Source organism: Abramis brama (genome assembly GCF_963993115.1).
Source record: "Abramis brama genome assembly, chromosome: 3".
NCBI lineage: Eukaryota > Metazoa > Chordata > Actinopteri > Cypriniformes > Leuciscidae > Abramis > Abramis brama.
In genome coordinates, this window is record NC_139965.1 from 14,581,383 (window position 1) to 14,607,887 (window position 26,505).

General features: G+C 39.9%; 3 protein-coding genes and 1 long non-coding RNA gene across 5 annotated transcripts; 2 read left to right on the top strand and 2 right to left on the bottom strand.

Annotated features, from left to right (window-relative positions):
• The first annotated feature begins 475 nt into the window (after positions 1–475).
• Positions 476–5,168, top strand: prox3 (prospero homeobox 3). 2 transcript variants are annotated; one of them, XM_084109553.1, is made up of 5 exons: positions 476–779; positions 1,798–3,325; positions 3,756–3,863; positions 4,245–4,445; positions 4,522–5,168. In XM_084109553.1, the coding sequence occupies exons 2-5, from the start codon at positions 1,832–1,834 to the stop codon at positions 4,708–4,710; spliced, it is 1,992 nt and encodes a 663-aa protein (XP_083965679.1). In that variant the 5' UTR covers positions 476–779; positions 1,798–1,831; the 3' UTR covers positions 4,711–5,168. The 2 variants fall into 2 exon arrangements, with proteins under 2 accessions (XP_083965679.1, XP_083965680.1); XM_084109554.1 differs by having other exon boundaries at positions 480–1,028.
• A 1,473-nt stretch (positions 5,169–6,641) lies between these two features.
• On the top strand, positions 6,642–11,484 carry tmem179ba (transmembrane protein 179Ba). Its single transcript, XM_084107440.1, has 5 exons — positions 6,642–6,800; positions 7,690–7,880; positions 8,936–9,073; positions 9,197–9,275; positions 9,935–11,484. The coding sequence occupies exons 1-5, from the start codon at positions 6,699–6,701 to the stop codon at positions 10,088–10,090; spliced, it is 666 nt and encodes a 221-aa protein (XP_083963566.1). The 5' UTR covers positions 6,642–6,698; the 3' UTR covers positions 10,091–11,484.
• On the bottom strand, positions 10,384–17,924 carry LOC311078563. Its single transcript, XR_014605202.1, has 2 exons — positions 17,791–17,924; positions 10,384–13,037 (listed from the first exon to the last, which is right to left on the bottom strand). It is a non-coding gene; the product is annotated as an uncharacterized lncRNA (long non-coding RNA).
• Positions 17,925–20,493: 2,569 nt separating this feature from the next.
• On the bottom strand, positions 20,494–26,336 carry LOC311079041 (transmembrane protein 151B). The gene is made up of 2 exons (XM_084108176.1): positions 25,731–26,336; positions 20,494–22,798 (listed from the first exon to the last, which is right to left on the bottom strand). Exons 1-2 carry the CDS (start codon positions 25,788–25,790, stop codon positions 21,032–21,034), a joined length of 1,827 nt encoding a protein of 608 aa, XP_083964302.1. The 5' UTR covers positions 25,791–26,336; the 3' UTR covers positions 20,494–21,031.
• Between the last annotated feature and the right edge of the window lie 169 nt (positions 26,337–26,505).

Genomic DNA, 26,505 nt, shown 5'->3' on the forward strand with positions numbered 1-26,505 from the left:
AGACTATGATAACTTTTTTTGATGGATTGAATATTCTGTTTGATAAAGATTTTGTATCAATGTAAAAATATTTCCTGTCATTGTGATCAATTTAATGCATCCTTGCTAAACAAACTTTTAATAATAAAGGGGCATTTTATCCCTTTGGGAACTTTATAGTCCTGTTGGGAGCTATGTATCAGAAATGTATCAGATCTATCTACTGTTTGTTCAGAGCAAATTCTATTTAGGGCTTTTTGGATTCACTTCCAGTCGGCTTTTTACATTGAATGAGATCCTTATCGATTATTAATTTTACATTTATTTAAATTGTAAATATTAACAAGAACGGTTACAACAATAGTGTAAAAAAAAAGTCACAATGATACACCATATGTACATCAGATTATAGATTATTTCAGTAAATCTGGTCATTTTTGATTGGTGGAGGCTCATAACCAAGTAGTTACCCCACGTGGAGAGCGAGTGGGAGAGAGAGAGAGAGAGAGAGAGAGAGAGAGAGGTGTGTGTGTGTGTGTGTGTGTGTGTGCGCGGGGCAGCGGACGGACATCCCTCCCTCTCTCACGCCTCGCCTCGACGCCCACTGGCTGATCACCACGCGATAGTGTGCGCGAGGATGAGAGATGGACAGCGCGAGGCAGGAGCGACAGCAATAACAGGAAACTCGGTGGCGCGTTTGACGCTGATGCTCCCGGTGACCAACGCACACCTCGACAAGACCGACATATAATACGATAGGAAAGTGACCGACCGGGGGATGCGTTTTAACTGACTCTTTTGTAAGTTTTTAAAAATATTTTACCTTTCTTTTTACCTTAGGGACATCCGCGTATTTGGTTGTCCTTGTCAAATGCGGCTCATCTATTTATTTGTTAATGAATCTGCGACACACACACACACACGCGCGCGCGCAGAGTTTACAAATGTCCGCTCGTGCGCCGGTATTCGAGCAGGAGCGAAATCTGTCTTCATAACAAATAACAAGAAAACTTTGACGTGAACTCTGCGATATTATTCACGGCGAGTTGGTAAGTGTGTGAGTAATTAAGGCAAATCAATTTCTATAATTTATCCGTGAGGGTGTTGTCCTTCCATCTGGTAAATGTTTTTTTTTTCCATGGCAGTTAAACGGCTTTAAATTCGAGCTATAATCTGATGACATCTGTGGCATTTGTGCCAATGAGGGAAAGGCGAAAACGTCAGTTTAGGAGAGTAATTTCCATTAATCTGATTTTAGGATAAATGAGTTATGTAGCCTATGTGTCTGTCTGTCTATCTATCTATCTATCTATCTATCTATCTATCTATCTATCTAACTGTATGTCTATCACTCTATCTATCTATCTATCTATCTATCTATCTATCTATCTATCTATCTGTCTGTCTGTATGTCTATCTCAAAACTATTTAGTAGTACTAAAAGGTCTGAAGAATTAAGTAAAAATGCAGATTCAGAGCTTTGGGACTATAGTAATCTCATTAAAATATTTACTGTCTCACCATCCATGTATTTGTGTTGAGTTGAGTGTGTTGTGTGTGTGTGTGTGTGTGTGTGTATGTGTGAGAGAGAGAGAGGGAAAGAAGGATGAGAGCAATAGAGTCAACAGTCTGAACAAACACAGGGTACAGCTGTCAGCGGATAGATAACGCACACATGCAGAGAGGGAAAAAAAAGAGACTATGATGATGCCGATAACAATGAGAGGATTATGAGCAATTTTAAAACCGATCCAAATAGCTGCGTGTATTCGTCTATGATTCTGTGTTTATTCACAGCAAATTGTGCTCTCTTTAAAGATCCTGAAACCAGATCAGAACGGAAAAGGGGGTTATGGATTCCCCTTCGGATCGATTTCATCAGCAGCCTTCCCAGATGTGTCCCTTCGAACTGTATCACAGCCTGCCAGATTCAAACCCGTCAAGCCACCGATTTTCCCCCGGCAGCCTGTCTTCCCACCCGCTCTTCTCCCCTCTCATGCATCCCAACAGTGCGTCCCAAAGGTGGGGTAGTTTCCGTCAGCGTCCGGGCTTGTTCCCTGGGCTTTTGGTAGATGATGATATAAGGGAGGAGGATGTGTTTGGGAAGAGGGAGTTTGCAACCCCTTCATCTCAGCGCTGTCATGGAGAACGGGGACAAAGCTCGGCTCCCGACCCTGGCGAATGGGGGCAGGATTTCGCGAGGGTTAAGAGACCCAGGATGGACTCGGCAGCTCGAAGCGAAGAAGAAACGGGGAGAGAAGGGAAGAGAGGGAGGAAGAGTAGAGCTTCGGTTAGAATGGGTGAGAGGAAGGGAGAGAAACCAGGGAACAGGAGGGAAAGCAGGGAAGGCAGAAAGCGACAGCGACAAGAACTGAAGCTTCAGCTGGAGGAAACCAGAGGGAAACTTCTCGAACTCCAGCGCAAGGTGTGGAGAGTTTACGGAGGCCAGGCGGATGACGAGAAAGGAGGCGACGAGGAACAGGAGAACGGGGCGATTAATCTCGATGAGGTTGCGGAGATGTTTTCCGACAGCGACGATCCACTCATCAGCAGTGGGTTTTCTCCTCCGCGCTGTTCGTCTAAGAAAAACAACGAAACCATCGGGAATGGCAACGCCGAGATATTCCCAGAGACCTCCGTGGACTTGGACTTGGAGTTAAATGGCGATCAGGTGTGGCTGGGATGCAGTTTGGTCCGGGGCGAGTGGGAGAGCGCAGAAGGAGGGCAGAAGTTTGCTCAAGCTCTAAAGCAGGAGCTCGCAAATGTCGTGGCTCAAGTTATCGACAGAGTTGTCCGTCTCTATGCCGAAACCGACGCCTCGACAGTCACATCCGCAACTGTTTCCCAAGAAACCAGCATGCCGTTGGATTTAAACTCAGACAGGAGGGCGAGACCTCATGCGGTTGAGCAGGTGGAAGCGTTGCCACTTGTCACAAAGAGTCCTCAAGACAAGAGGGCGCCTATTGCTCAAAGTGTCCTCATCCCTCAAGCCAATCCCAGCCTCCCTCCGCTATCCCAGCCCCCTCTCCCGGCACTTTTACCCCCCAGGAGCAAAGACCACTTCTTGCCCTCTTATCCCCCGGACAACCCCGTTCCCTTGCCCCTTCTTCACTACACCATGCAGAATCTCTTCGCCCGCTCCCTCTCCAGTTTGCCTCTTCATAAGGACTGCCTGACTGAATCTTTCATGGACTTCCGTTCGCACAACTCTGCGTTCCCACCCCTCCCGTTGTTGGGGCAGCTAGAGCCCTCTCCGTCGGATAGAGCGAGAGAAGGAGGGATGAGGGGAGGCGGAGCAGGAGGGGGGGATGGAGGAGATGCAGCTCTCTATCTCGCCGCTGGATCAATATCCTTTTATTTGAAGACAAAAAAAAGGGAAAAAAATATATTTACACAAACAGTTGGGGGTCAGTTTTAAAAAGAAATGAATACATTTATTAATTTAAAAACAACACTTTTGTTTTCAACATTGATAATAATAAATGTTTCATGAGTGACAAATCAGCATATAAGAATGATTTCTGAAGGATCATGTGACACTGAAGACTGGAGTAATGATGCTGAAAATTCACAAGAATAAATTACATTTTAAACAATTTTCAAATAGAAAACTGTTGTGCTAAATACTGTTTTTTTACTGTATTTTTGATCAAATAGCTGTGATGAGCATAAGAGACTTCTTACAGACCCAAAATGATTGAACGGTAGTGGATATTATACACACAACTATATAAATGTATTTGTGCTGCTATCAAACATTCCTTAACCATCTACACTCTCAGGAAGGTCTCTCTCCGTGCCACCTGAAGAAAGCCAAACTCATGTTCTTCTACGCACGCTACCCCAGCTCCAGCACTCTCAAGACATATTTCCCTGATGTCAAAGTGAGCATCATTCAGATATCCTAAACACAAAGTAGAATAGCTTTTGTGTGCATATTTTGCACAAATGATATGGGCTAATGACTTATTGAATAAAGTTACACTGACCTATATACAGCAGTCTGACATGGTTTCCCTTTGAAATGGTTTGAATCAATTAGAGCAGTCAGAAAATGTTCCTACATTTATGAGTCCATGTCAATGGATTTTTTCAACGAGATCATGTGTATTATAATAAAGCTTTGTCCGTATGTGATTAAACATCACAGAATGTCTCCAAAAAAAACAAAAAACTAAAATGTTTAATGCTGACCTACATTCATTACAGAGCCTCTTTTTGAAATAGGGTTAGATGCTAGAATTAACTTGGCTTTTCTTTCACAGTTCAATCGCTGTGTCACTTCCCAGCTGATTAAGTGGTTCAGTAACTTCCGGGAGTTCTTCTACATCCAGATGGAGCGCTTTGCCCGCCAGGCGGCCAGAGAGGGGCCTACATCTGCCAGGGAAAGATCACTCCGCCTGGGCAGAGACACCGAGCTTTACCGCATTCTCAACATGCACTACAATAAGAGCAATGATTACCAGGTCAGTGTGTGCAAAGCATCTGTGTGCTGCGTGAAACCGTTCAATTACGTGTTTAAACGTCATTTCTGCTTTCCAGGTTCCTGAGAGGTTTGTGGAGATATCCGAGATTGCCCTGAGGGAGTTTTTCTCTGCCATACAGAGTGGTCGGGATACTGACCCGTGCTGGAAGAAGGCCATCTACAAGATCATCTGTAAATTAGACAGCCCAGTGCCTGACAGCTTCCGTCTGCCCGGCTGCCCTACAGACACTTACCGCATGGGTTAAATCGAGTTCATCACACACATGCACAGCCTCAGAAAACACAGAAATTGTGCACAGATTGATATCATAAGTGTGCAAGAATGTTTAACAATTTGAATCAGTGGCAAAGAACCAAGAAGAAAGTGTACAAAATGATGCTGTAAAGATCGAGAACACTAAATAAGTGTTTTATTATCATCATCATCATCATAATGCTCAAAAGTATTATTTGTTTAAACGTTATCTGATTAACACTTCTGCTTTAGTCAAGCATTATTACACTTGGCACTGAAAAACGCTCTGAATTTATGGAAAAAAAAATGTTCTCATTTTATTCGCTGTTACATTAAGGCTCATTAATTTATCTGAAAATGCAGGCCTGGTTGGCCTTTGACCTTTTTATATTACTTGTTACTCGTTATATAATGTTGTTGAGTTTCTGTGTATTCGTGGTGTCGTGTAATAAAATGAGTCAAAACAAACTTTGCTCTCAGTCAACGCTACAAATTAGTGCCACAGTTTAAATGCTTATTTTTAAACACATATGCAGTCTTACATGATGTATATATTGGCTGAGTACACTAAATAACATGAACATTTCATATGGTCAACTGAGGAAGGGTAAGGAGACCCTGGCTCTCAAACTAAGAAATCCTCATACTAAGCTCAAACACCTGACAGCACGAGTCTATACACAGTGGAATGGGCTTCTATTGCGGTCAATACAGATGGTCCTAGACGGGGTTGGGGGTAATGAATTACATAATCAGATTACTTTTTCAAGTAACTAGTAAAGCATTACTTTTTAATTTACAATATATAACATTAATTTAATATCTGAGTTACTTTTTCACATTTATTGACTGACACCTGTCCTGTCCACATGTTGAGAGAAATCGTAAGTGCAGAGGCGTGTGTGTATGAACATGATGGATATTGTAGTTCTAGACTAAATGTGACCGTGCATTTACTCATCTCACTTGCACAAAAACACATTCAGTATTCCTCAAAATGAATAAAAACTCTCAAATTCAAACCTGCAATAATTAAATGTTAATACATACTTTATGTATTTACCGGTAATCTCACTTATGTCTTTGCTGCTGACATTCGATGATCCAATTAAACCAAACTAATATAAGCAAAAGTGACTTTAGATAAACATCACATTTGTGTTTCATTTTTTAGTCTTTATTGCTGAAGTGTTGAACTTTCTTCTTCTGCAGTCCAGAATGACAGGTCGTTCTCAATATTAAAGAATAGTTGATTTTTTTTCCAGCTGATGAACGATAAAAACATTGACAACCAATCAGAATCAATCCTGCAACAACAAACAAGCACGCGCATAGAATAAACAGAACGATATCGTCAGCTGGCGTAGATGCTAATATATCATAGTTATCTCAGATAGCTATATCGTTGTTAACAGTGTGAACAGGCCTTTCATTTCACTTTTGGTGTGAAAAAAAGCGCCTTTACATTTGTTAAAAAACAAAGCATCACAGGTGAGGAAAAGTAACGCTTAGTTACTTTTTTTAGGGAGTAACGCAAAATTGCAAATCATTACTTTTAAAAGTGACTTTCCCCAAAACTGGTCCTAGATTTGTTTTGCTTTATTGTATATAGTTTATACAACCTTGGTTGAACAAATTATTTAAAGTGTGTCAGGGCTTTGCACTGATCTAACAGAAACCAAAGTAGTTCAATTACAAGTAAAAAGGTCCTAACAAACATAGTTAATGTAGTTATACTCTCAAATCTAGTCAAAATTAAGTAGGTAGGTCTATAAAACTTATATAAGGTGATTATCATAAATGTGACCTATTTTGGTGCTTATGCAACGGAATGTGATTCTGTTCATTCATGTTATTGTGCGATGTTGCGATCACATGATAGTCGTTAACTCGTGATGCGTTTTGGACACATGAGTGCGTGTATGCGCGCTGCCGCGGCTGGTTAAAGAAGTGCGGAGTTGGGGCGCGCGCGCACACACACACACACACACACACGCTATGGCGCTGCCGTTGCCGTGGCCTCTGTTGCTGGAGCTGCTGCTGTACGGCAGCTGTTTTATCTGTGGGATCATCACAGCCGCCTCTGTTACAATCTCACAGGTATATCTGCTGTTTGCTATTTAATATAGAAGACTATAAGAGACTTTACCTTGTTGTTGCATGGTGCTATTGCGTTCAGAAACACGACAGAATGTAAGTTTCAAACTTTTACCATGTTAGCTGAATGCTTGTAGTTACTGTTGTTGACAGTTTTGTTTAGCATAATTGTTTGCAGGGGATGTGTTTTGGTGTTTTCCCTAGATGCACACAAAAATCATAACTTTTCTTCTGGAGGGGTTGTGTTTAGACTCTCTCACGAGTTGCCCTTAAAATCGTCATAGTCATGTGACCAGAAATGTTTTACTTTTTTTTTTTTTAATAATTATCCATACTGTAGAAAAACTAATGGGCCTATGCTTTTATAATTTTTATAATTATCCATACCGTAGAAGAACTAATAGGCCCACGTTTTAAAAATAAAACCCGGAAGTGAAGAGAAAATGAAAGTGCAATAGAAGCAACTGAAGCTTCCAGTTCTGTCACTGTTTCTGTCATGTGACCAGTTGAGGATTTGCTTTCAAGAGGATTTTGCTTATTAAAGTCAGATGAGCAGAAAAGGAGAGTGTGAGTAAGAATTTCAGTGTTGAGTGTTTCATCCTGGTAACAGTGGATATAGCAGGAAAAGAATGAAAAGGGAAAAAGGAAGACGACAACCATGAGTGATCATGCTCTTGTATGTAGTTGTGGAGTTCACTGGCACATACATTAAACATGAAAAGTGTCCAGTTTGAAGTGCATTACATTCCACCTGTATTTCACCCCTTTGTGCCCAGGTTTTTCAATAGTTTCAGGCCCTTTGTTGTACATTATTTGTAGAAAGTGCCTACTATGGTCATAACAAGATGCATTTTAAGCCATAACATTCTTTCCTATTTTTTCACTCAAACAGGGAAGTTTTTCTGGGAAGTGTATGCTGTACGGTTCAGTGCATATGAGCAACTCATCCATCAGTGTGCTTACATTCAGCTCTCCCTCTCTCTGTTACTTTGTGTCAGCCATCTCAGTGTGTGTGGCTGTCTTCTGCTTTTCACTCTCTCTCTACTGGGTCTACGTCGCCTGTTTTGACGGAGATGTGAAAAGGTATGTCAAAGAGCTCCGTAAATCATGTGCTCGTGATTTTATTTCATGTATGTGAACGGAGGTTTTCTGTTTCCTGTTGTCGTGCTCCAGTATGGATGGATTGCAGGAGGAACTCTAAACGGATATGTGATGCAAACTCATAAAAAGTTGTTTGAATTTAGATATGAGACATTGTGCTTAGTTTTTTTGTTGTTGAAAGAAATGTACAGTATACTTTTATTCAAGTATTCATTAAATTGATCAAAAGTGACAGGACTTTAAAATGATTACAAAACATTTGTATTTCAAACAACTGCTCTCCTTTTGAACTTTCTATTTAACAAATAATTCTGAATAAAATGTATCACGTTTTCCACAAGAATATTAAGCAGCACAACTGCTATCAACATTGATGATAATGTTACTTGAGCACCAAATTGGCATATCAGATTGATTTCTGAAGGATCATGTGACACTGAAGACTGGAGTAATGATGCTGAAAATTCAGCTTTACCATGACACATTAAAATAGAAAACTGTTACTTTAAATTGTATTATATTGGTGTACTAAAAATACCTAATTTTTTATTTGGCGATGTGTCGGAAGCACGTTTATTTTAAAGACTTTTATTTTGACGGCGCGACAGACTTTTATTTTGACAGCGCTGAGAATGCGAGCATAATAGTTTAAATTCTTTACTTGTGAACAAGTAAAGACAAAAAGTTTAAACAAATTCTTTACTTGTGAAAAATACTGTAATATGATTGCAGAATCATGAAGTTGCCATCTAAAGTATAAGCCTGTTCTCTAAGATATCGGCATCAGGCATCAAAAAATCAATATCGGCCGACCACTAGTTTTGGTAGTGTATATTGGTAGTGTATTAACAACAAGCTGTGATTTTCAAATTCAGTAAGAGATGTTACAACAGTCAGAGTGTGAGTCCTTGCTAACATGAAAGAATAATTTTTTCCTTAAGACTATTCATTTGGAAGCTACTAGGATAGCAACAACATATTTTTTTTTCTAAAATGTCATTCAAACACTGCACAATGTTGTCTCTGTCTTGTATCAGAGAGAAATTATGGATGAACGTTACTCTTGGCTTGTCTGGAGTCTTCCTCTTCTTCCTCTTGGTGACGGGATGCATCCTGAAAATTGGCCGAGACAAACTGTGTGACTCAGTGCTTCATACACTGAAAAATATAACAAAGTGAGTGTGTGAGAGAGACCTCTGTAATAGCTTTTGATTAGTGCAGACAGACAGTATTGACCATCATAACAACTGTATCAAAAACTAGTGGCTGTATAAATACACTGTTTTGTGCATTTGCAGGTGTGAAGAAGCGCAAGGTCAGTCTTGGTTGAGCCCTATCAGTGGGAGCCAGTTCTACTCCAGACTGCACTGTGCAGAGGTAGAGCTGATCACAAACACACTGAAACGCATTATACAAGAGCTATCAGCATAAGCATATTAGAGTTACATCTCATTCACACCGACTCATTTCTAGAGCCTCCATCAAGTTAACATCTGAGATTCATTAAATCTGTTTAATGTTGTTCGATTTATTGACATTCCGGCTTCAAATCGATTGATTGCATAAACATAAAGGTTTGTGTTTATATAATATATACATACACACACACAAACTTATATTTTATATATATATATAAAATACGTACATATATATTATATAAACATTTTTATTTGATTTGACAGCACTAATATATATATATATATGACAATGTTTTAGACAATTATATTGTGTAATTGACCTCATATATTTAGAAAAAACAATTATTTGTCTATTGATTTTAATTAAAAAAGTATAAATCAATCATTCAATCAAAAAATATATGTGTGTTTATGTGTTGTATAATAATAACAACAATATAACGTGTGTTATTAGACATTTGTAGACAATGTTTTAAATGTATATTTTGACAAATTTTGTCTAAAATCTCTTTATATATATATATTTTTTTATAGAACAAAACCAAATTCTCAATTTCACAAATACCCTAAAAATGTTCAACATCATCTTTAAGAAACTTTTATTTTTCTCTCTCTTAGATAGCAGTATGGGTGAATTTCTTCTTTTGGATGATCATAGCAGGTCTGGTCCTGCTCCAGCACAACAAAGGGTCAGAAACCCAGTCAGGAGGAGAGGAACCATCAGTGACCCCCTCTGAAACCGAGCCCTTCTTCAACCGCCGAGGACGTCCTTAGTGTCGCCCCACACTAAAGCAGTATATGTGTCCCTTGAACACACTCTCTCTCACACACACACACACACACACACACACACACACACACACACACACACACACATACATACGCTCACATTCACAAACGCACTGCTGGCTAGCTGAGCCAAAAGGATTTTGGCAGTTCCAGTATACGGTCTTGATTTTGTTCACTAGCATTGCCAAGGGTTAGTTGCCATGGTTACTGATCTGTGGCTGGCAGCACAGACCTGGCAGGTGATCGTGTGCGGTTGCCAGATTGGTGGTGTGACCTGAGCTGATTGAGACACAGCTTTATGTAAAGAGTTCAAATCTGACAACACTGCCCAGAGTTTTCACAAACTAAACATGAGCATACAAATCTTAAGGAAAATGCTTTATGAAAACTACATGGTGAAACTACATGGTGACTCTAGTGTTTCTACTCTCTGGCCAAAACATTTTATTAGCACATATAACAGTTTCAAGGCTTTTGTGGAATAACATCCAATAAATTTAACCTAGTCGACCTGGAATCAAACCAGGTTAAGGTTAATGCGCTCTACTGTAACTTGTCACTTGTATTAAAGGGATAGTTCACCTAAAAATTTAGTTATTATGATATTTTGAAGAATGCCAGTAACCAGACAGTTGATGGCACCCATTGACTTCCATAGTATTTTTTTTTCCTACCATGGAAGGCACCTGTCTGGTTATCAACATTCTTAAAAAAATATTTTTTCGTGTTCAACAGAAGAAAGAAAATCTCATAAAGTAAATGATGACAGAATTTTCATTTTGGGGTGAACTATCGCTTTAAATAAAGCCTGCTCTGTGTTGTGTCAATGTACAACATTTTCGCCCTCTGCTGTCTGTTTATATGAATTACTCCATAAATCCCATTAGATGCTGCTCATGTGCCTGTTTTGTAGGCCAGGAATCTCCCATAAGTACACCCCCCCCCCCCACACACACACACTCTCTTATTCATAGTCCTTGGTGTCCTTAACATGAGCAAAACTGCTTGAGAGTGTCTTTCCGAGAGTGTTTGCCTATTAATCTTGTGCCCAGTAGAGATGTCATTTTTAATGGCTTTTTCTTGCACACAGCCACAGGAGGTTAGAGTGTGTGTGTGTGTGTTTGGGTTGACAGGGACATAAATCCATAATTTGGCCAGTGATGGTATCCGCTTTCCACAGGCGAAGTGCCAAATCTGAGGTGCTGAAAGTCCTCGGAAACACAGTGTCCTTCCGCCTATCTCTGCGTCACAGAGTCCATGTTAGTCCTCTTTCTGTGCAACTTTTTTTATTTAACTTGCTACATTTGTTTTTGAACCGCTGGTTACAGATTATGCACTGATATTTTTTATGAATATTAAATCTGTTGTATAACCCCCTATGCTTGAGTCTGTGACTATGCAAACACTTCAAAGCATTTCATTTAGTCAACCAGGAGCTTATGGTGTCACACAATATGTCTAAATATCAAAGGTGGTATTTTTAATATTAAAATGTATGGGATTTTTGCGCTTAGGGATTTTATTCATCTGCCACATGGGTGGGAAAAACGTGTGAAACGAGAAATAAATTCACAGTTTAAAGGCACACTATGCAGTTTCCGTTTTTCTCAAACAGCGACCCCTAGAGTCGCTGTGGAGTACTTGTATTTAACGTTACTGTCGTAAATACCACTCGCGCAGAGCCGTCTCTGCACTCTTCCGAACGCACTTTATTCGTCGACTCTGCCATGATTCACGTCTGAAATGCGTGCTAGTGTCTTCCATAGAGGCTGCTTCATATGTATGTGACGTTGTGCCGTAAAGCAAGTTGTGATTCTCGCGAGATTTGTCGGGGCGCCACATCTCAAACCTGCATTGCTATCGGGATGATTCACCCTACTACGAGTTCGTTTACCATCGAAATGATTTCGAAGCTGTTATATTAAGGTACAAATCTTGCATAGTGTGCCTTTAAGGCTCATAATAGAGTGCTGCGGGTATGACGTCAGGATTTTTCCATAGGCTTTTGAATTATCGCTAAAAACAAGCTGTGTTCAACAAAAGTTTATGATACTTGCACGTTTTGTCCATCAAGATAATTATCACAGATGAACACAACTTCTATGAATTTTGAATCCTAAATGCAGTCGCCAGAAGTAGCCTAAAAAGCTATAAGTATAGGCTATAAACGAACTTCATCACGGTCCCAGGAATTCAACGTCACCATCAACATCAAGATTCCGACTACAAAAGCAGAATATCGAGTTTATATCTTGCAACTACAAAAAATCTTCTTCTTTGAGATATAAACTTGAAATTGCCTTTTTACTTCTTTTGTTTTGTTCCATGGCTTCCATAGACTGCAGAACTGTCATCTTCTGCCATCAGGCTCCTCCTAAATTGTCTATTCGCGCAAAGAAATAGTTTTGTGCAATTATTAGATACGACTGCGTCTTTGCTTTTAAATAAAATTTTATTAATATACTTGAGAATTATGTAAACAACATTTTACAGAGATATTTAGGCCTAATTTAGCTTAACTTCACAGGCAGCAACATAGTGTCGGCCCAGATCCGGCCCACATCTGGAACGTGTGGAATCCACATGTGGGCTGGGTCAGGGCTGACGCTATGTTGCTGCCTGGGTTAATTTCCTCGATTTCACGTCTCTACAGCTGCTTGCTGAGTTTTCGGGTCTGTCTCTCGCGGGCCTCGTAGGCGTGTTTTGTATCCAGTAGCTCGTCTAGCGTGCGTCTGAGGCGGGCCATGTCCAGCTGCGAGGCCTGACACTGTTCCCGCAGGCTCTGGGTCTCCTCGTGCAGCTCCAGCGCGGCCGCGGACAGTTCCTCGCTGCGCTCCCGGCACCGCGTTTGTATTCGCCCGGCGTCCGCCAGCATGGACTCCACACTGGACACCACCGAATCGGCCTGGGCCTTTGCTGTCTCAGTCATCATCTGGCGGAGAGAAAAAGAGGAGAGATCGGTCATTTACCACTGTGATTAAATAGCCTTCTAATTAGGGTAAACAATTTGGCTAAATATAAATTCTATTAATAACGATTAAAACGGTTACCCGTTTTATTACTGTTTTAAAAGAAGTCTCTTCTGCTCACCAATGCTGCATTTATTATTAAAATATAGTAATATTGTGAAATATTGCAATTTAAAATAACTGTTTTCTATATGATTATGTTGTAAAATGTAATTTATTCCTGTGATCAAAGCTGTATTTTCAGCATCATTACTCCAGTCTTCAGTGTCACATGATCCTTCAGAAATCATTCTAATATGATTTGGTGCCCAAGAAATATTTATTATTATTATTATCAATGTTGAAAACTGTTTTTGCTGCTTCACATTTTTGTGGAAACAATGATACCATTCAAATATTTGTGGTAAGATTAAAAAAAGAGACAAATTTATATTTTTATTGATCAATTCAAGGATGCATTAAATTGATCAAAAGTGAAGACATTTATAATGTTACAAAAGATTTATTCAATAAATGCTTTATTAAATGTAATACATACATTTAATAAATGCAGTTCATTGAACCATTCATCAAAGAATCTTGAAAAAAGTGTCACCACTTCCACAAAAATTTTAACGTCCCCCTGGGCCTGTAGTCAATAATTTTATCCCTTAAAACTCATCTTTGATAACCAAAATGACATATTTAAACGTTTTTCTGTGGAAAAAAATTATTCATGCCTTAAAATAGCTTGAATGTGACTCACTCACACAAGCTCAGAGATCCACTCGTTGACGATAACACATTGACGTTGACAACGACGTAACTCGCTGCTTCACTATCATAGACTGTTTCCCGAAACCATATTGTCGCAAAGTGGTCGTTCAACCACCACGTTGGTTTATGACGTCACACAAGTTGACGGTAAAGCTAATAGAACTAGTTTCAATCCCTTTAGAGGGTAGGGTAAGGTATGTCACTGGGGTCATCAGGTGGACACCCTGCTTCATTGACAATTCATTGATTGAAGCCCACAACGCTTCAAGAAGGCTCAACGGTGTACCCAGCGTCCCAGGTACACCCCCCTCCATGCCATACCCTCCATATCCCTGATGGGCTCTGCATGGCAGGGGCGTCCTTCTCCCTGAGTCGGGCCTAAGCCTGACCGCATAGAATCTGTCTCTACCTTGCTGCCCAGTTGGGGTCTTTACGCTTGATCCAGAGCCAGTTACTGCTTTTTTCGGCAGCACTTGACTTGGACTTGATGGCCTGTTGGAAGAGTGACCCTTCACCCCTATTTTTCTCAGCAAACTGGTGGTAGATGTGGCAACAAATCCCCTGCATCCCACTTCTACTGGGAAGATGCTGGTCTTCCAGCCGTTCTGGGATGCTTCAGCTGCCAGGTTGGAATATTTGTTCTTTTTCCTCTCATAAGCCTCTTCAACCCCACCTTCCCATGGTACTGTTAACTCCACAACATATGCTAGCTTTGTTGTTGGAGACCACAGGACCATGTCTGGCCGGAGTGTTGTAGCCACTATTTCTGGGGGAAACACAAGCTTCTTATCAAGGCCCACTTCCAATTTCCAATCCCGCGCTGACTGCAGGATGCTTGCATCCTCAGGTGTTGTACTATGCTCTTGATGTTGGCCAGCTGGTACGAAATTTGTGAAGTTGACCTGTACTGTTCGCTTCTGTTCCAGTATTAATGCCAGCTCTCTGAGTACTTGGTTATGCCGCCAAGTATAGCGCCCTTGGGTGAGACTTGTAGTGCACCCTGATAGAATGTGCCTTAGGGATGCAGGTACTTGACACAGGGAACAGGCGGGATCTTCTCCATACCACTCTTTCAGATTTTGGGGGGAGGGTAGCAGGTCGTATGTGGCTCTGATGACAAAACTCAGCCGCGCTCCCTCCATCTGCCAGATGTCACGCCAGCTGAGCTTTTTCTTCTCCAGACCCTCCCAGTTGGTCCATCTCCCTTGCTTGGCCCTCAAGACGGCTTTGGCATGTCGTTCTCCCTCCTCCTGTCTCCTGACTTCTTCTGCCTCTAGCTGTCTCTTCTGCACTGATGTTGCTTTATGCCATAGAGGAGTTTTTGGGATGAGTCCGAACCCTGCCCTCCCATGCTGTACTTGTCCAACCACATCTCTGAAGTGAAGCGCAGACTTTGCACTCTGAACAGCTTCTGATTAAAAGCTTGATTTTCACCACTTGAGCAGTAAATCAGCATATTATAATGATTTCTGAATCATCATGTGACACTGAAGACTGGAGTAATGATGCTGAAAATTCAGCTTTATCCCAGGAAAAAAATGCATTTTAAAATGTATCCAAATAGAAATATGTTCATTTGTAATAATATTGCCCAATATTACTGTTTTTGGGAATGGGATTTTTTTTTTTCTCATGCAACAAATGCAACAAATGTTATACATTTTTAGTGTTCTAGGTTGTTTTTAATTATACATTTTTCTTATACATACAAACTTCTGACGGGTAGCCTGCTGTATATGCCTATATATGTATATATATGTGTATATATATATATATATATATATATATATATATATATATATATATATATATATATATATATGTATATATATATATGTATATATATATATGTATATATATATATGTATATATATATATGTATATATATATATGTATATATATGTGTATATATATGTGTATATATATGTGTATATATATGTGTATATATATGTGTATATATATGTGTATATATATGTGTATATATATGTGTATATATATGTGTATATATATGTAAGGAATAATTGACGACAGGCCGTTGAATTATTAGAAAAATAATGCACACCCGAGGTGGTAATGCGGTCACGACGCGAAGCGGAGTGGCCGTTCACCTCGGGTGTGCATTATTTTTCTAATAATTCAACGGCCTGAAGTCAATTATTCCGCTTATACTACAGTTACCACACCTCGAAACATTGTTCAGATTATGTATTTCAAGACGTTTGTAAAGTTTTTGTCATTAAAACGCTCTTGTATGTAGGACTAATTTCTTACGCATCTAGTCCAATGCCTCCGTTGCTAATTCCAAAACGTCATTTTAGAGTTAGTAACGGAGGTTTGAGCCACTGATAGCAGACTAAAGCTGGGGACACACGACTAGCTGACACATTCTCTGACTGTTTTCATCGACTGCAGCAGATTTTAAACACCGACTTTGAACACAGACTGAACGCGCTGAACGCGCGTTTGGGCATTATCAGTCATAAGTATCAAATTGCATTCATAACCGGCCTTAAAGTGTGTCCCCGGCTTTATGCAGTTATTAATGCAGTTATTAGAGAGAGATGTTGCAATAATGAGACAGAAAAGCATGTGCGTCAGTATTATTAGCCTATTTATTTATTAATTTAATTCGTTTTAATTAATTCGTTCATTCTTTTTTTTTTTTTTTTTTTTTCATTGACAGATGACAGTAGACTATAGCCAAATAAAAGAAACACAAAGCCCTTTTAACAAGTGGGCCTATAAATAATTATTTATTTATTATTATCTGCAATAAAAATCCGTACTGCAGGACTATCCATTTATTTAGCCTATATTCAGTTTAATTTTCTATTGATTATAATATAGACAGGACTATATACTTTATTTATTAAAATTAAACTGCATGTTTCCATTGATTGTGAAGCTAGACATTGAAAATTGCAGATCAAGCGCATGGGGCTAAATGCTTTTTCTTGTTATGAATTGTATCCTATTTTCCGTTATTACCGTTAACTACGCGAAGTGATTTGGAACTGTAATGCGGTCAAGACCTGCCTGGAACTACTTTAGCCGTGCGTTTCCCTGAAAATAATGCACACCTTAGAACGTTCGTCAACCAATCAGATTCAAGCATTCAACGGCCCTGTAGTATAAGTGTATATATATGTGTATATATATGTATATATATATATATATATATACATGCATACATATATACATATATATATATATATATATACATACATATATACATACATATATATACATATATATACATACATATATATACATACATATACATACATACATATACATATATATATATACATATATACATATATATATACATATATATATATATATACATATATATATACACATATATATATATACACACATATATATATATACACACATATATATATATACACACATATATATATATACACACATATATATATATACACACATATATATATATACACATATATATATATATACATATATATATGCTATATACTCATAATGTGTGTGGATGACTTCTTTTTCATGTTGCCGTTTCTTCTAAGTGGTGATTTTAATAATACAGTGTTTGACAAGGACTGTTTAGGGACTTTGGTGGCATCAGCGGAGCAATTACACTCTGACAAAATGAAAATGCGTCAATCATTAGTCGTGACGCTTTATTATACAGCAGCAGCAACAGCCTCGGTTTGATCCGCGGGGCTTGAAGGGCATCAAGCGGCTTACAGAGGCTTACCGAGCCGCTCGCATCAGCCTCATACAGTAAGTGATTGGGAACATTAGCTAGGCTACTGTTAAAGCACGAGACCGTGTAGAAACAACAGCATGCAACAAATACAGTGACTACATATAGAAAGGTGTTGTGTTTTTTTTATAGCCTACAGTTATTGTCTTTACATCACACAAAACAAACTTTAAAAAACATACTTTCCACATTAATCAGAGATGTCTTACCAGATTTTTCCCGCCGTCTTGGTCACGTCCTTGCCGTGTCTCTATCGCGATTCAGCGTGACTGTTAAATCCGTGATTTTCTCTAACGAGTGGTTTAAATCCACTTCACCTCAAATTAAACACGACAGGATTAAGAGAGAGAGAAAGAGAGAGAGAGAGAGAGATGTTTATAACAAGTTTGTAGGCTACTTATAACATTTTTTTTTTTTTAACGGAAATAGAAATAGCCTAGACTATAGTATAATATACTATATATATATATAGTATAGTATAAGCGCTAAAACAGAAAAGTTCTTACAGGTGGGTAATTAATTTTAAAGAAATATGCTTTAAAATATTGCTTTTAAGAAATATGTAGCCTAATATACAAACATTCGCAGCATGGCGTCATAATACGGAGTCACACAGGGCGTTGTTGAATTCTTGATTCGGATTGGTTGAGCATTTTTTTTTTGCACTGCTGTAGTAACAGGTATGATGACCTTATAACAGTTACATATAATGATATTTCTGAACTAATACAGGGCCTAACTGCGCTTAGACGTAAAGGCAAGAAACTGAAGCAGTGGCATAAGGAAGCAGGTCATCAAAAAACACACAAAATGTGAATAAAATCTGTAGATAGGCCTACTGTAGCCTATGTAAATGTGGTCATAATATCATGTCATCATTACAATTGTCAAAATATACAGCATATATAGGCCTACATGCTGCACAGAACATAGAATAGTTCTAACAATGTGCAATAGGAAGATCTAACACATTTGACTTGACCTTCTGATTGCAGTGATGAATCATAACCCAGACAGCAACATAGTGTCTGCCCAGATCCGGCCCACATCTGGGCCATGTGGAATTCACCTGTACCAGATGTGGGCCAGATCTGTGCAGACACTATGTTACTGTCTGGGAAGCTTTTTTTTTTTTCACGCTCTCTTTTTTGATCAAAAGACGACACAAAATTGAATGATCAAAAATTTACAAATTGATAACTGGGCACAGAGTTCATAATGTCAAGGCACAAATAAGTTTTCAAATCAAGCAGTTTATTATGTACCATCAGTGTTACGTTTCTCATGATCTTCAGTTATGACAATCCTCAGACTGCCTCCCAACACACACACATAAACAAACTTACATATTTCATAACTTTCATTTTCCTTTCATAAATTTCATTCTGCAAGCCAATTCACTGTACTAGGTTAAAAGCAAAAATTGCTTGCTTACAACCTACTAACTTTAGGGAGGGACAAATATAAAGCTTCTGTTTAGTTAAGCTGAACAAATCAATCATACTGTATCCCGCAAACATCTTAACGAATTTGGCTGCATCTGAAATGATTGTATTCAGGGAATTTCACACAAAAAGAAAAAGTATTGCTTTTGATGCTACTATTAAACCTTAAAGGGTTCTGTCTAAAAAAAAAAAAAAAAAACAACCTTGATTACAAACTTGAAATACCCTTGAAAACGCACATATGCTGAACATGCAGTTGATCTCAGGACCGCCTGAAACTTTTTGCAATTTAAATCTAAAAAACTCTCGTCATCCATCTGAGGTCCAGAAGACAATTGTGCACTCAAATGAACAGCTCCGATTTCTAAAAATTCAAGTAGTCTAGCCATCTGTGCATCAACCACCGGCTAATGGATGAAACACGCTGCACAATCAAATACTTATGACATACTTTACATTCTCATCGTGATTTAAACAGACACCACATCACTGTTAGATCAACATTCACGTTGTGACAGAACATTTCGACAGTATTGCAAGAATATTTGCTTTTTCTTAATTAAAGGTGTTTTTTCAATTATTTGCAGTACAGTTGCAACATCTATGTGACCCGCTAAAGGATAAATGAGAGAGCATGTCTGCATGCTTTAGGCTTATGATAAGACAAAGCGTGTGCTTTTTGGCTTCCAATGTGTATTTGCAGATTATATTTGAAGCTTGACAGTATAACACAAGTAGGAAGATTTGCATTGTACACATTTTCCAATTATTAAACACATTCATATGTGCATTCTGCAATGAATTAACTCACTACTAAGACGTCTCACGAGGATCCACAGTTACCAGAAGATGGATGCGTCTTGGCACACTAAGAAGTCTCATCCACAATTGGCCTATTTATTCACATGACACTTCAGCCAAAGACGAGCACAGAGGCTAGATGGAGGGCAACATGCTGCACCATTATTTATGTCTGTGAGGTGCTCTTCAGTCTCAAACTCTTCATGAGGCAAAGTTGGTGATATGCTGTTGTACAAATAAACAATTACTGACTAACAAACAATAAGTATAAAATACATACAGTGAACACAATGTGATTACAGCACCTCACAAATTTTTAACGCTGAGGTTTTAGCTGAGGAAAACAACTCCACATACTTTTACTCATTTTCTGATAAGCAAACCAAAAATGTTATTGGGACTTGCAAGCCTGCAGAAAGAAAATACTCTTAATGAAGCTGCAAGAAAACTGCTTAATTTGATTATACTCCCTGCAATAATGGCATCCATTAGTTTAGTCAAATATCCATGTCAGAAGAACAGCAGATGCAGGACATTTTGAAAAAACAACAGATTGTTACAATGAAATGTCTCAAGAAGTTGAATCCCAACATTTTGTGCAAGTTTATGAGGCTCTTTTCTCTCTCGGTTTTTTTTTTTTTTTTTGTATAAAACTTTTTTTTTTTTACTTGTTGGACACAGCTATATGATGGCTATGTATATATATATTAATAACATTCCCCTTGATGAACTGTTCTGTTCTCTTCGTGATCTTTGGAAGGCTTTCCAATGGTCTTGTCTTCCTTCGGTAGTTTGTCTTTTGGTGCTTTTTGCTACGTGGCCACAGGAGGAGTTCTTCTTTTCTTGTGTATCCCCTTAAATTTTACAAACACTCTCTCGCCATTTCTTTATTGCATAGATAAGTGACGTCAGTCATTGTTGACAAGAGGTGTCTGACACCTTTCTTGGTCAATTCATGCATTCTCGTTCTCATATTGGTCTTAAGCTTTACCAACTGACTCTTCTCTTAAGCGTTGCCTTAAAAACTTTACCAACCAATCCCACTTCAACTGTTGCCACTTGTCATTTTTTTCAGACAAGCTTTTCTTACACATTTCTTATGAAAGTCTATAGAGATAATTGACAAATTACTTTGGTCATGACATTTACAGTTCTCCCTCTTTCACTTCAATGCACTTTTTGATGGGGGTTTAGTGTCTTTTCCTCAAGAAATGTCCTCACCTGAATGGCAACTCTCCTCTCCATGCACAATCAACACTGGGAAGAAAAGGGCATCCTGATACGTAGGAGGTCTGTCTCTTTCCCTTGCTTCCCCTTCTTCTGCATCCTCTTGTTGCTCTCTTTCTTCCCCGTCTCTCTCACCTTCTTCTTCTCTTTCCAGCACATTCGCCGCCTCCTCATCCTCCTCACCCTCTCCCTCCAGCACTCGTCTGCTCTCTTCGTCTTGTCTACCTCCCAAACCTAAGAAACCACCTCCTCCACTTGCCTCTTCTCCTCTTGCTGCTAGCCCTCCACCTACACTTCGGGAGTGGAAGAGGGATGACGGGCGAGGAGCCTGTAGCCGCCCCAAAGAGAAGCCGCTCCTGCTCAGAACCAGCCGTCCCGGGCCTCCAGGACCACCTCCTGATGCACTAGCTCTCATCCCAGCCATGGTGCCACTCAGCAGGGCTGCGGTCGGGCCTCTCAGATGGGAAGGCAGGGAAGCACTGCTTGTGGTGCGGCGGCAACGAGGACAGTTCTGGAGCAAGTAAGCCGAAGCGAAGGCCACTGGATAAGACGGGCCATTCGGTGTCGAGTTAGTCCCCTGCCCAGCTGGAGGAGTGTTGGCACCTTGGTTGGCGCCTGAACCGGGATCCATCAACAGGGCCTCGGAGTAACTGGGCACCATCTGCTGGTTGCAGCGAATGTGCCACTCCAGCTCCGTCATGTCCACCGTATTGACTCGAGAAATGGCACGATAACTCGATCCAGTGCCAGGTCCAGGTCCGTTTCCATTCTCCATGCCCCCGCTGTTCTCAGTTATGTCACCCGTATTGTTATCATCAGCATCGCCAAACAGTTTCTCTACGTGGTAGTGCACATACGCAGTGCGATACTCCGCAACAACCCGAAGCGGCCAGGACAGGAGCAATGCCGAGGCCAGCCAGAAAACTTTACGTCTGGCATACCAGGGCTGTCTGGCCGGGTCTGGGAAAGCTAGGATGTGCTCACGGAAATCAACGTTCTTCAAATGCATTCCCTCCCGTGCCTCCATGTAATCATCAAGACCTTCGTTTTCACCAAAAAAACGTGCACGCTGGGTCAGGTAGGCAGCCTCCGCTCGGGCACTAGCAAAACTAAAGCATTTGGTGAAACGCAGCCGTACCGCTGGATGATCCTTTAGGCCTCTTAACTCCTTAGAAACGTCTTTGACGCCATACCTCGCATAGTCAAACTCTGAGCTCGCCGCATGCGTGTTTACACGCTCGTGATACACTTGCGTAGTGGTATAGGCGTCCCCGTTGCGATAGCGCGTCACCTGTCTTGTCCGTCGCACGTAGTGGTAACTGATGGCCTTCCACCAGATGCACGGTGTTGCTTGCTGCAGCCTCTGCACGCGCTCATACACCTCCGTAACCTCTGCTTGAGCCAACATGGCCGTCTTGGAGTAGCAGTGCCAGCATTCCACCAGGTAGACCACGTACAGCATGGCCAGGAAAGCCAGAGGAATATAAATGTAGCCACTGGAACAGGGACTATCCAGATCCACTTCTAGGGGGATGTAGGCACCAGAGCTAGCTGAGGTCGTGGAGGGGTCTCCCGGCTCCACAACCGCAGCTTCGGGCTCTGTCGGGGCGAGCACTGGAACTTTGCACAGCTTGCACCAGGCCAGTGTGCCGAAACAGCCGAACATGAGCAGAGTGAGGAGAAGACACTTCCAGTGAGACTCTCGACACAGAGAGGAGGCCAAGGACTGCTTCACCGGACGCTGCTGCAGAGAGGTGAGGAGAGAGAGAATATGAGAGTGAGCAATGTGGACATGGGTTAAAAAAACATATTTAGGATTTACTTAAAAGTATGGTTAAATTACACAACACTCTTGGCCTGGCCTGCAATAAATTGCATGCACATTAGGTTGCAAAATAGATTTAATTGCCTTACAACAGCCATTGGCTTCCAGACAAGTACTTTTTAGTGCAATTGTCAGAAAAGGTAGGCTAACACTTGTTGAGAAGCACTGTCTGCCATTTTATTATGGAATATTATTTTAAGCATAATGGATTTCATGCAAATTATTATTATCCACTATATTCTGAAATTTTAAAGCATTTTTATAACATTTTAAGTAAACCAACACCACTGTAAGGCCACTGTTAAGTAAACCAACACCACTGTTGGTTGCATGTTCGTAACTCTTCGTAATAAATTTGCTCTTTCTAGTCTTAGCTTTTAAATGAGCAATTGCACTCTCTCTTTCTTGAACACTCTTCATTATGAACTTCTCTCTTCCGTAGCCCTTTTTCTTTCAGTCTTTTTCTATTAACTAAACCACACATTCAGAAATTAACATCTGAGTGAAGTAGCAAGAGGATTATGGCCTTTTATGACTGACGTAGCAACTTCAATCTTACAATTCTGAATTTGTGGTGGGGTTAATAGAAATGAACTGAAATAGAAAGGGCTATCATGCAAGAGAGAGGAACATAATACATAGAAAAATATTGGTTAAAGAAGGAATATGATATCTTTACAGAGAGATAAAAATATGTTGGAAGGTAGAGCGATACAGCAAAGCCAGATACTCTGGCAGCATCTTTCACTCGACTTCAGTCTTTCATTATCCTTCAACAGCCGGTGCCACACTAATGCCATCCTAAAATGAACAGAAATAGCACACTATCTGTTGTAGCCTATTCCTGCTGCCATCCAAATTAATTTAAAATTGCATTTCTGATATGACTCACAGCTTTCTTCCCTTCAAGCTGTCTCCATTTCTATTGATCTTCATGTAACAAGAGACAGGAGGTTAACTCAGCACCAATGAATGAATGGAGAGAAGAGAGAGAGAGAGAGAGAAATGCTGTAGTTTGTTAATATAGAGGTCAGTGCTGACTCTGGTCTTGAGCTTTGTCACAGATATGTTGACCTAGCCGAAGTCATTATCTGCCTTGAAATAACACAGACCTCCTTTGATCAGATGTTGTACCAGTGAGAGGACATCTATCAGACGCAAGAGCGTGATAAATGTGAAAGGGAAGGAGCTATACAGTGGCAAACAAAATTAGAGCGAGAAAGAGACTTTGCCAAGGATGATAGTAAAATAACAGCCCCAAGGGAAATGCTCTTCAAAGACCTATGGGAAAAGACGAGCATAGGCCTATTACCCTGTGTGTGGAGAATATCACTTATAATACACAGTTGCATTACTTATACCGTGTGCTATGGGTGCCACACTTTCTTTGGTAACATCTTATGATTATTAACCTCAGAAGAGAAAACCTAAAATTGTGGAATACCAATTTAGTGCATCTGTGGAGATACTGTACTTGAGAGAAGCATTATGATCTCTTTTACACCTCAAAAACAGCAGCTTAAAATACTATGTAAACACCATGGTATTTGAACATGGAAATCAATCAGTACCACGCTATTAGTATCTGATACCATCAAAGTGTCCACCACAGTACTTTTTGTACAATAGCATATTGTGCCAATATGATCACTTTTTTATAAGATAAAAGAATGCCAGATTAAGGCCAACAATCTAGGGAAACTAACTGCAGTGCAAAGATAAAATCACATAGCTAACAGGCAATATACTGCAGCATGCTCGGTTATGGATAGATAACAGGTCTCTATATTAAACTACTAAAATCATGAGCCTGAAAAACTCGTCAGAGTGCAGCTTGATTACATCATATGGCAAGCTGTTTTATGTAGCATTTATTCCTTAAAACCAACTAGTATCTATTTTAATGTTACTAGAACGTATTTTGTATTACTAATTAGTCCAATAATGACTGGTATCTTCACTTGTAACTATTCATTAGATAATACTTATTCATTACATACTTTTTTTTATTATTCAATATTACTATGACTAATCAAATTGTTATTGGCATCTTCTATACCAGTTTTCTTAATAGCAATAGAATAGACTAGCATTTATTTATAAGACTATTTATATTGTTGCTAACATTTTCTATTTTATCTGTAGGATTTCTGACTGAACTATAAATAAGTTGTTTTGATTAATCATTACATCTGACAAGTAAACTAGTAAAGTAAACTAACAACAAGTAAGATAAAAATGGTAACTTAATTTACAGTGTCATTGTTACATGTTACTAAAGTAATAACGATACATAATGCCTACTTAAATGCAACTAACCCTGAACCAAACCAAATCCTAACCCTATAGTAGGCTATAAGTACATGTAGTTACTTAATATTACTCAGTACTTAAATACAGTAGTCATTAATCAATATTTGAACTGGATCAAAACCTTTCATCAAAGTTAAACATGAATTTTGAGCAATGCCCGTTCTTGTCTTAGGACAACTTTGATGAACTTTTTTGATCCACTTCAAATGTTGACTACTGTAAATAAAATCAACCCGTTACCAATAGTCTTGTGATACTAGATCTAATGAATAGGTACTAATAAAACTGGACTAAATGTTAGTCACTATTGGAATAAGCAGGCTAGCCTACTATAGTATCAAATAGTTACAAGTGAAAGAACCTAGTCGCTAGTGGATTACTTACTATCAATTAAAAACAGATGTTAAAATGGCTTGCCATACACGTCGTGACAGTCTTCATGTGCCCAACACAGTTAGTACTATACAATAACAACTCACCTGTATATGCTAACGCAAAATTTTGATAGAATGTGGGCCAATACACGCCCTCGTCTCACCTCTTCCCTCCCAGCTCCGTTCAGTATGGGCTCCTGTCCATCTTCCGTCGCCTCCTGCATCTTCCCTCCGTCCCGCGGAGACACACCGGGGGTGTCCGGGGGCGCTTCAGGATCTGGCGGCCCTGGTACGGGTCTTCCCCTGCGGGTAAGTCACCCCATCCGCCGCGGGTCCCGACACGGTTTCTCGAGAGCGGCAGCCTGGGCGAAGTCGCATGATCAACGCCACATCACACACCCGCATTCTCCGTCTCCTCCTTGCCCTTCATACATCAAGTGCATGCATATTTTCTCAAATAGTCTCTCGGTTCTGACCATTTCACCACCAGCTGCATCCCCTTCACTGTGATGATGATGATGAGGTTGTTGTTATTCTCATTCCGGCTGTGTATCCAGAAGCATGGATGAAGAGAAGAGAATGCATCGAGAACATTAAAACGCACGCGCCTGTCTGTTCGCGGGATGCAGGGAGCAAAACGTCAAAACACATTCCCAGAAAGCAACCAGCGTGGATACGAGGCAAGGAAGGCGCCCTTCTTGTTTTGTGGATATGCGTGTTTCTCCTTGAGGGAGATTCAGAGGACGTCAGCGGTGTCCCCCTCCAGTCTCCTGGAAGGCAGAGCTGCTGTTACCTACACTGATGTCACCCACCTGCCCCACACTGCTAGTCCCAATCCATTGCACCAATACCCCCTCTCCTTCATTTTAATGCATATTTTGCCTTTTTGAAACCATACGCTTCAGTGCTTAAACGCTTGGGCACAGCAATTTTTGATTT

Bases quoted from the DNA above. Each gene is read 5' to 3' on its own strand.
- LOC311079041 (XM_084108176.1), bottom strand. From the start codon at position 25,790: ATGCAGGAGGCGACGGAAGATGGACAGGAGCCCATACTGAACGGAGCT. The intron at 22,799-25,730 runs GTGAGACGAGGG...ACCTCTCTGCAG, and splicing joins ACGGAGCTGGGAGGGAAGAG to CAGCGTCCGGTGAAGCAGTC.
- tmem179ba (XM_084107440.1), top strand. From the start codon at position 6,699: ATGGCGCTGCCGTTGCCGTGGCCTCTGTTGCTGGAGCTGCTGCTGTAC. The intron at 6,801-7,689 runs GTATATCTGCTG...TCACTCAAACAG, and splicing joins CCTCTGTTACAATCTCACAG to GGAAGTTTTTCTGGGAAGTG. The intron at 9,074-9,196 runs GTGAGTGTGTGA...GTGCATTTGCAG, and splicing joins ACACTGAAAAATATAACAAA to GTGTGAAGAAGCGCAAGGTC.
- prox3 (XM_084109553.1), top strand. From the start codon at position 1,832: ATGGATTCCCCTTCGGATCGATTTCATCAGCAGCCTTCCCAGATGTGT. The intron at 3,864-4,244 runs GTGAGCATCATT...TTTCTTTCACAG, and splicing joins CATATTTCCCTGATGTCAAA to TTCAATCGCTGTGTCACTTC. The intron at 4,446-4,521 runs GTCAGTGTGTGC...TCTGCTTTCCAG, and splicing joins ATAAGAGCAATGATTACCAG to GTTCCTGAGAGGTTTGTGGA.